The following is a 10486-nucleotide window of genomic DNA, read 5'->3' as shown; positions in this document are numbered from 1 at the left end:
ACAACGGTGCGCTGAAGCAGTAACTAATTGCCACGTTTTATTCACGTGACCAACTTTACTAATTGGCTGTGTCAGGTGGTGGTGGGTTAACGACACATTTATATTAAAACTGAACTATTTTTTTACCAGAGGTAAGGCCCTCTGAGCTATGTATCTCTTTTTCAAAAGCGATCTGGCTACAAATGACAACTTTAACGAAGTGGCGTATTGCATGGAAATGTCGAGCAGCCAAATGCTCTGAACGCGCGATGTTGATTCTAAATGTGGCGGGGAAAACCGGAGGACCCGAAGAAAGATCCACGCGGCCACGGGGAGAGAGACACGCAGACTCCAAATATACAGCAGCAGCAGGCGTCAGTGTCGGGGTCAAACCCACGACCTCCTGCACACCAGGCGAGGTTGTTAACATCTCGCAGCCACATTGATGATGATGAGAGAGAGAGACACGCAGACTCCAAATATACAACAGCGGGCGTCAGGGTCGGGATCAAATCCACGACCTCCTGCACACCAGGCGAGATAGTTAACATCTCGCAGCCACATTGATGATGATGAAAGAGAGAGACACGCAGACTCCAAATATTCAGCAGCGGGCGTCAGTGTCGGGATCGAACCCACGACCTCCTGCGTACCAGGCGAGGTAGTCAACATCTCGCCATCGCGACGCGCTCTAACCAAACAAAACGTTTATTATGAATAATATTGGTCGCGAAACCCTGCGTGTTAAACAAGCATACTAGGGAGAGAGACAAAAACTCGAGAGCATACTTTGCTTCTCCCCCCCCCCCTCCCATATTTAACTTTAACCCTTCTCTTGCGATTGGGCGACTATCGCGGTAGGCGGAACGGCACCGCCACCAACACCAGCACCACCAGCACCGCCAGCCTCCTCCCCACCAGTTCCACCGTGCACTCTTCACTCACTCACTCACAACCGCAGCTTCGCGGGGGTGGGAGAGAGAGAGCGAGGGGGTGGGGGGAGAAGGCGGCTTAAGTCGCCGGCTCCTCTGCCCTCTCCCCCACACTTAGCCATGCGCGCGTCGCAACCGGCGGAACTCCGCAGCTGCCGGCTGATGATGATGATGATGCCGCCGCTGCCGCCGCTGCTGCTTCTCGTGCTGCTGCTGCTGCCGGGGCTGGGAGTCGCTTGTCCGAGCCGGTGCCTCTGTTTCCGCACCACGGTCCGCTGCATGCATCTCATGCTCGACACCGTCCCACGCGTGCCTCCGCAGACGACGATACTGTGAGTGTCTATCACACACACACGTGCGTGCGTGTGTGTGCCCCCTACTGCTGCTACCCCCCACCCGATACAGCCATTCATCCACACCCCCCCAGCACCCCCCCCCCCCCCAAAACAACATCACCTACCGACCGCATTCTGATCTGACACCTGACTCACCCCCTCGCCACAACCTCGTGCTGCTGTTCGCAGCACCACGATCCAGTACCCAAACTCGCTCCGGAGAGAGGGCCTCAGAAACTTTGCCTCCACAACACTGCACGAGACACTCACTCAGCTGCGTCTCGTGCAGCGGACCAGCTGAGATCCACACTCCCTCATCACTCACCCTCATCACTCACCCTCATCACTCAACCACCTCACTCCACCTCTCACTTTCCCTCCTTACACACACTCCTCTCATCTCACCAACCTCACTCTTTCACTTCAGCCACACTCGCTCTCCTTTCACTCTACCACTTCACCATCTCAGCATCCCTCCCTCCTTCTCTCCTCACTCGCCCGCACTCCCTCGCCCTGGCTAACACGCTCTCCCCACTCACGTGCTTTTGTTGATGCCTGAGCAGAAATGTGTGAACCATGTGCCGCTCATGGGCGGACACATTCGCTGCAAATTCCTAAGGCAGCAGACAAAGTGTCCGTGCATTGTATACCACGCATAGGCAGAACCAATTACAAACTGCAGTGTACACCAGAGATTAACTTTGCATTGCAGGGATGGGGTTTTCAGCTTCTAAAGATAATGTTTTGATATTTTTCTCAGTTTTTCGGATAATTTACATGATCTATTTCTACGTTTTATTATCCTTGTTTGTCAGTGACGTTTCATTCAGTCTCGAGAATCCTTTTCAGGAGGGTCTTGCCAAGTTTTCATAGTAGGGCGCTGATGTTTCGATGTCATCCCAGTTGAGTAATTGGCAGTGTATTTTTCCAGCATTGGACATGTTTGGTCAATGGCAGTTACACTGTACAGTTTTTTGTTGTTGTTGCCGTATATTATATTGTACAATAGCTCAACGTGCCTTCCGGCTAACAAAAGTGACAGTCACCCCATGGCTTGTGACACCACTTGTGGAGGGAAAACCGCGGCTCGTGACGTCATGGAAGTCACTGCTTGTGACGTCACGTTTTTTGGGGTAAATACGAAGCTATTTCGATTTGCTCCATACATCAAATGTGGTTATTGTTTAATGTATATCACGTGTAATGTATGGAGAGAGAGAAAATAAAAACAACAGGTTAACTTAAACATTGCATATTGTGTGACGTAGGTAAAAAAAAAAGTAACATTTACGTTTATTAATTATTATTTTTTTACCTACGTGACTTTACCGAAAAAACCTAAGAATATGAATCCTTGCAGTCACGAAAGCTTCAAATCTAGAAATACTGTGTGACCTTTAACATTCCCCTAGAAAGCTTAATCATCACCATTATCAGCCATGATCAATCCACTGCTGGATAGAGACCACCCCAAGACATCGTTTGATATGACGCATGTCCCACGAGCCTCGATAGAGTGATCTACATTTTAAAAAAATCCACATTTATCGGCTTCAGTATTATTAAAACAATTCGTGAACCACAGCCTCCTGACTGCCTCGACAGGCCTCGCAACACATCCAGCCAGTGGCGTGCAGGCACACGCACGTGGCGTGCCCCTCGCGGAGTTTGCTTCGTAGACATTGCCAACACTTTTGGAATACGAAGATAAACACACAGAAAAAATGAGGAGTCTTTTCCCTATTTCGTGCAGGGCTCTCCAAGTCACGGGGTAGTCTGGTTACGCCCAATGCAGTCGCCTGGGGCAAGTGTCAGACCTAACCCTAGCCATGTCTGGATTCGGGTCGTCTTGGCCCAAAGCCACAGAACCATTCCTCGAGTACCGTTTCTTTATCTCCCAGTGTCTGCGAGGTCTGTCTGCCCTGTCACCACATATCACTCTCTTGCCATCTCTCTTGCCAATTGAGTCAAGGCAGCCAAACGCACGCCTGGCTGGTGTGCTGTACGCACACGTAAGCACGCACAAAAAACGACGACTACTTTACACGTTGGTACCGTCCGAGCTGTCAACACCTGAGTGGCACGAATAACTTTTAATTGCCAATGAAAGTTAACGATGCAATAACCCGATGTGATGAGTATGCCATCAAAACACACAACTTGTGTTCCGACTTCTGATCTGCCCCGTGGTGTTACAACGCGTTTGCGAGGTCCTCTCGTGCAGTGGTTTTGGCCGTGTCAGCGGAATTATTAATGACGGCAAGAGCGATGATTTATGAATCACTTCCAACGGTGACCAAAGTAAACAATCAGACTCGAGGCAGGCATCACAGAACGCACACATCAATGGCAAACAACATAAATAGTAAGCACGGCACGTCCGTTCGCGACAACACACTCCAGTGTAAACATGCAGTAGGATCGGGCGGCTTCTCTAAAGACTTTAGTAAATACATTATTAGGTTACCGTAATCCCCAGATTATACTATTCTCCGGAAAGTAAGACGCACCCCTGACCTGTGCTCGGCGTCAATATAGTTATACAAATCTGGTCTTGCACACACACAATAAAGTTATACAAATCTGGTCTTGCACACACAATAAAGTTATACAAATCTGGTATTACACACACTAAATTTAGACACATCTGGTCTTGCACATACACACATACACACCCAGTTATCGGGTTATAAAACGCACCTTAACGTTTGCTTCAAAATACAGGGGGGGAAGGTGCATCTTGTAATCCTCGGAATGTGGTAATTGTCTATTTGTGTGCCACTTAAATACGTCCTACATTTACAGCCATCTGCTGTCCGAGAGCACGGTTGGCTGACGTTCGGTTGGCTACGTATTGGTGCAAACCCAAGTTCAGCAGACATAGAGTTGAGCCTTCGTCAGGATGTTATCCGTTGCCTTCTCCTGCTGCCCGTATTAAACATTTCATTCCACACTCCCAGCTCTTCTTAGATTGTGCCCATCACAGGGCCCACGTGCACGACGTGCTGGTGATGTCATCTTGCGATGCAGTCTGCTGCAATCTCTGCTGTTTTGCTGTTCCAGACACATCAGCTTGACGACTGTCCATCACAATCATCGCCGTGCCTTGCAAAGTTTATAGTTTGAAAGAGATTGCTGTTATTATCTAACCTATAAAAGGCATTATTTGTCTGCCTCGTTCTTCAGCCAGTCATAACTCCACATTCATGACCTGTTTTAAATTAATTTCCAGAAAATGTTCTAAGGTGCAGTCATCATAACATTATTGTAAATAGTTCAGCATAATAAATATAACTAGCCCCAAGTGCAGTTTGGCACGCCTCGTGTGCATATACTTTACTGTTGTTTCACATTCCTGCAATTAAACTGCATACTTGAGACATCGTCGCTTTCTCGTGCTTCACGTCATCCGGGGCAGTCTGGAACGGTGTTCATGGAATTATTTTGGCGCACCACGCAACCATCTCACCTGCTTCAGTACTCGTGACCCTGCAGCTGTGTGTGTGGTGTGTGTGTGCAGCAGGGTGTGTGTGTGTGTGTGGTGTGTTTGTGCAGCAGGGTGTGTGTGTGGTGTGTGTGTGTGCAGCAGGGTGTGTGTGTGGTGTGTGTGTGCAGCAGGGTTTGTGTGTGTGTGGTGTGTGTGCAGCAGGGTGTGTGTGTGTGGTGTGTGTGTGCAGCAGTGTGTGTGTGGTGTGTGTGTGCAGCAGGGTATTTGTGTGTGTGCGATAGTGTAGTGGTTAGTGCGCTGCGCTATGAACCCGGCGACCCGAGTTCGATTCCCGCTCACGGCCAACACTGGTGACGATTATCTGAACCGGTCCTGGGCCTCCCCTAGGTCGACTCAGCCTCAAATGAGTACCTGGTTGCGGTGTGTAAACAGGACCACAAGGGAGACAAAGGCGGTCGGGCGTGGTGCTGTCCACCCACCCCTTCGTGTACCGTTGCGGCCTTCATAGGTGCTCGCTAACAGCACTTGCCCCTACAGTCTGTTAAGGCTATTTGGGTAATCTTTATCTTTATGGGGTTGGTTGGTCGACGTCTGACGCAGCGGAACAGCGGTGGCCATTCACGGACCCATTCCGGCTTCCTTGAAAGGACGTCGATGGCCCTCGTCGTCTTGTGCTGACAGGTCGCAATCTGGGAGCCGTGGAACCGATCCTTTCATTGTCTGAGCACCTACGAGGTCCGAACCACCCTTCATGGTGCCGCAAAGCCCTAGCGCCACACTCCCCCCCCCCCCCGGTACATTCACACGTGCAGGGGTCTCGAGAGGGAGCGCCGTCGAACCGGCACGACGCGCCAAGATGAGAGACAGAAACTTTTTAATTCTAGATTTGAAGCTTTCGTGACTGCAAGGATTCATATTCTTAGGTTTTTTTCGGTAAAGTCACGTAGGTAATTAAAAATAAAGTAAAATAAAAATGAAGTAAAATAAAAATAAAATAATTATTTTATAAAATAATTATTTTATTTTTATTTTACTTTATTTTTATTTAACTTTTATTAATTTTTATTTTTTACCTATGTGACTTTACCGAAAAAAACCTAAGAATAGAAACTTTTTAGGCAGCACGTGGACACCCACGTGGAGGGCACACCAATAGTAGGCACGGCGGGACGAGCCGATAGACCTTTGGATAAACGATTCTCGCTCCAATTAGAGTGGCTTTAAATAAACGCGCACACTTATCATTGCATTGGAACAGATTGCTAAGCACGTGCGGTGCTTCACAAGATAGACGGTAATGGAGAGAAAGAGACGTACATTGTCACGTTTGCCGTCACTGACGTGTGACTGATGATGTGGTTGTACCAATTCCTCATCGTCGTCGTCATCACTGCTGGATGAAGACCTCACCAAAACGTTGCCATCTTTGGATCCATTTGGCTGATGCCCACGAGACGATCCGATCGCTCCGTCTCCGCGGCGGATGTTCTCCCGGGCGCGTTCCCTCCTTTGGCTGCCACTCCGCAGTTAGTCTCGACCGACGGTCTTCGTCCCCTCGAGCGACGACGCCGCGTCCTGACCAAGCGAACACGTACTTTGCCTAGCGGTTCGTATGACGGTTAATCCTGGTAGGAACCTCCTGGTTACACCAGCCCACAGGGGATTATTGTATCCGTCCGTCCGTCGTGCAGGGAGGGGCTGGGTGGGGAAGGTGGGGGGGCTGGGTGGGGAGGGTGGGGCTGGGTGGGGAGGGTGGGGCTGGGTGGGGGGTGGGAGGGGTGGGGAGGGGCTGGTCACCCCGTGGTGCCCTTATAAAACTCAACGTTTAACCTACTCACGCCGGCTTGTGCCCGCCCTCACAGTCGTCCATATTTGCGGAATATACCACGCCGGCGTTGACTCTGGCCATTGACCGAGCAACCCAACGTTCCTACCAGCTCCCTCCGCAGGAATGTGTTATTATAATGATGGTCGACAAGAAGATTGTTTTTAGTTATTAACAAAGTCGTGTTAATCTGTTGGTTGGGAATGGAGTAGTGGCAACATGGTTAGCTCATTGCGCTTTGAAACCCCGGCGGACCGAGTTTGATATCCTGGGCACGGCTTCAATATGTGGCAGCTAGACATTCCCTGCTCACGTCTTCACCAACTCGCACTGACCAGCACACTCAACTGTGGCCACGTGGATCGCATGGCGTGGCCGTGCCTCCATCCATAAGAATGCCTTGGGATCTGATTGTTACGATTGAGATGGCCTTGACCAAAAGCCTCTCTCTAGTAATTCTCCACTCGCAGAGGTCTCTTGTGGTATATCAGCAATTGTTAATTACTGCAGAGATGTACATTTATAAAGTATCGGCTGGGAGCCGTGGTTTGATGAATGGTCTCGCCAGCAGCGGTGCGGTCAGCGAAAAGACTCGTCTGCATTCCACCCATGCAGTCAGGGCCACTTCATTAGTCTGAGCCAAACGACTACTGTACACACCACCGTCTACCGGCGTTCTCGCTTGCATCGATCGCCAATTTCTCGGCCATCTTCGTAACGCCTAATCTGCACGTTGTTGAGGTTTCTTAATGAATTTTTTAGAATTTATTTTAAAATGCTCGCAGGACTTAAAACATAACGCAAAGTAACGCATTGACTTGTGAAATTGTAGTTTTGGCACTGGCGCATGTGCGTGTGTCTGTGTGTGACAGAGAGAGATTGTTTTTCATACTCGCTGAAACTGCAGGTTTCTGCGCAGGGTCTGTGTCAATCACAGGAGACCCGTTGAAGTATCTGTTGGCTTCATGCCAAGTCCCCAGTTTTGAAACTTGCCTCTCCAAGAATTTGCTTATTGTGCGAGGAGACAGCTTGTGTTTTGGTTAATGCGATGCTTTTGTGCAAGCCATTACATGCCACAGTAATGGTCTCTTACAGTTGGTTCATTTACAGAGGATTTCTTCGAACCAACATTCAGAGAAAAGTGACCTTTTCAAGGAACGATCATCCTCATCGCCTTTTAGGAACCATTCTGTTTATAGCTTCATTGCCAGTAGACTTTTTTTTTCAAGTCTAGACGTTTGTGGAATTCAGTCTTGTGTGATGTTTAACAAGTCATTCGCACAGACCATAATCTTCGCTTTGTTTATATGCGATTGTAGCAATTGATGTGTTAACAAAAGAAGAATAACCCATTGACAATTGGGTGATTGCACCATACCCTGTACATTATCACCACGATCAGCCATGATGTAGCCACTGCTGGATGAAGTCCTCCCCACAATTGTCGCCACCTCTTACAATCCTGCAACTTCACAATCCGTCTTGCCCCAGCACGTGAGTTCACGTCATCGCTACATCCCTGTGGTGGTCATTGTCTTTGGTGTGTTCTCTCTTTTAGCTTCTATTCCATTACCAGTCTCGTCCACTGGCTACCATCCCTTCTAGCCACGTGGTCTGCTCAAGCCTCGCACTTTAACAAACAACATATCCACACGTTCCTCTTTCTATGACCCAATGTAGTCCCCAGGGTCCATCTCTTAATGCTTTCTTCTGCACTTTTCAACCTTGTTCGTTTGTCAGTGTCTGTGTTACTGATCCATAAGTCATAACAGTTCATATGCAATGATTAACAACTTTCTGGTTCTAAATGCTCTCCCAACTGCTTTTCCTCTTCCTCTTGAATTGGGGATCTGAGTGTGATGGCCCAGATGTCATTCAGTAGCAAGTGACACTTAAATCAGTTCTGCCACCTCTTCGCTTCACCATTGTGCCCTGACTAACGTGGTGAAGTATAGTCAAACAATCTCCGTGCCCAAACATGCTGTGTGGTTATGCCTTCGTCCAGCAGTGGATTGACAAAGGGCTGTGTCTTGTAGTTTGTATATTTTTAACAAGTCTAAAGTGAGGGAGGTCTTTTTTTCAAACTGAAAAGTTTTGTATTCTTGGGTCTTTCGGTAAAGTAAAGAAAATTTGAAAAAAAACCTTTTTTCAAAAAACTTTTTTTCAAATTTTCTTTCCGTGGATTTCACACCTGACGATGATTGCTTGTGTTGCAGTCGAAACGTCGTGATAATTTTTATTGTTTGATATTTATATTATTTTATTATTTCTCTTCTATGTGACTTTGCCGAAAAAATCAAGAATATGAATCCCTGCAGTCACGAAAGCTTAAAATCCAAATTTTTTTAAGTTTTGCCTGGACATTTTCTTTGGTAAAAGTAATTTGAGTCCCATCAGCTGTGTGCCACGCAGTCCGCTGTGTGCGTGTCTCTTCGTTGCGTTGTATTGGTGATACCAATGCTGCCGCTAACAGATTACCTCTGAGCGAGGGCACTCAGCCAACGCGTGAAGCCCTTTCATGCACAAGTAACGGCCACAATCGTGGGATCTTCTGCACCTCTTCCACTAATTACCCTCACCTCTAATCTCTCACAGCCACCATTATCGACACGGAGAGCCATTTGCCTAGGGGTCACGAAAACAGTTTGAGATCCCATCAAAGCGATTGATTTTCTTGCATTTGTATTCAGGCCGGGCTGGGACGAAAATGTTTACCTGGGTGGACTTGGGTTAAGGGAGAATTACGCAGCGCGAATGGACACCGCTGCAAGGGGTTTGCCAAGCTGCTACAAGCCTCGTTATTAATGAAGCTGTTATAAGGTCAAGAAAAAAATCTATTACTCCGTAAACTATTTTTGTGTGTTTTGTTTGAAAACCGTAGCATCTGAAGCTGTCACAGGCTATCAGCCGCTGGCTGGCGTGGCATGATGAATGGCGACCCTGTGGTGCTGACTCCCCGCTTTTGAAGAGTTCTTTGTCCACAGATGTGGGCGCACGATGAGGACAAATGTAAACACGATAACTCTCTGGACACTCATTGGCCCGTGGAAGCACATTGTCCGCAGGTCTCATCTCGTTCCGCCTCGCTACCGCTGAAGGTCCCCTCAGGCGTTTGGCAGTGCCATCTCGTGACCGGCGGACAGCTCTCCGCCAGACGGCAGTCGTGCCAGGAGGCGTCGCGCCTACCTGGCCAGGTGGTGGCTGGCTGACCCCTGTCTGCGAACGAGTTTCGCGAGAATGCCGCCGGAAGATTACGAGGAGGATGACACGTGTTTAACCCGTGGCCTAATTGCGTCATGGCTAGCGCGCTGGACTCGCGATCCAGAGGTCGCAGGTTCGATTCCGATCTCCTCCGTCGCGACAATTGAGCCCATGGGTGAGACCACAGTCATTCGATCGGTAGGTCACGTGTGGCGAAGTAAAGCGTTGGTGTTTCCACCTCTGCCAAGATTCTTCCAGTGTGAAGAGTAGGCCAAGTATCCTCTAGAGAGGGTCTCTCGATGCTTCCTCTCATGGAGGCTCTTCCGGCGTGACAAAGTAATTGCAGGGCTGTGCCTTTATGTTTTTTTATTACTCTAATTACATCTATTTCTGTAGCCCATGTGTGGAGTATAGGGCGTGTTAGAAATGTATGCAGAATTGATTAATTCAAATGCGGCACTTTGGGGAGTTTTTGTATTTATTTACATGCTAATGTGGCAACTTTTCCCCAGATTAAAGAACACAGGATGTGAGTTTATCACGTGATAATGCTAACAGTGCTTGCAGCATATTAGTGTAAACGGAGTGAAGAAAAAAATCATTTGGTCTCCATGTAGAAATTGGAATTGGGCAAACAAATGTAAATTCAAACAAGGCTGTTTTGCTAAGTTACTGTGTACAGCACACTACTGAAAATGTATGACCCGGTTATCTTTATTAAGGGTATTGTAATATCCCCAAGAAAAACACATCCCATGATGTTAAT

At 48.2% G+C, this 10486-nt stretch overlaps 1 protein-coding gene across 2 annotated transcripts in view; it reads left to right on the top strand.

Moving 5' to 3' along the window:
• The first annotated feature begins 916 nt into the window (after positions 1 to 916).
• PXDN (peroxidasin) overlaps positions 917 to 10486 on the top strand; it is a 66054-nt gene continuing 56484 nt past the window's right edge. For both annotated transcript variants that reach the window (XM_061569143.1, XM_061569142.1), the window contains exon 1: positions 917 to 1243. In XM_061569143.1, coding sequence (XP_061425127.1) covers positions 1032 to 1243 — 212 coding nt within the window. In that variant the 5' untranslated portion in view covers positions 917 to 1031. The remainder of the gene's footprint in view (positions 1244 to 10486) is intronic.

The sequence above is a fragment of the Lethenteron reissneri genome, chromosome 42 (genome assembly GCF_015708825.2).
Source record: "Lethenteron reissneri isolate LAM-NWPU_2019-01 chromosome 42, ASM1570882v1, whole genome shotgun sequence".
NCBI classification, from domain to species: domain Eukaryota; kingdom Metazoa; phylum Chordata; class Hyperoartia; order Petromyzontiformes; family Petromyzontidae; genus Lethenteron; species Lethenteron reissneri.
The sequence above is the reverse complement of the archived record's forward strand: the minus strand, read 5'-3'. Positions and strand labels throughout refer to the sequence as shown.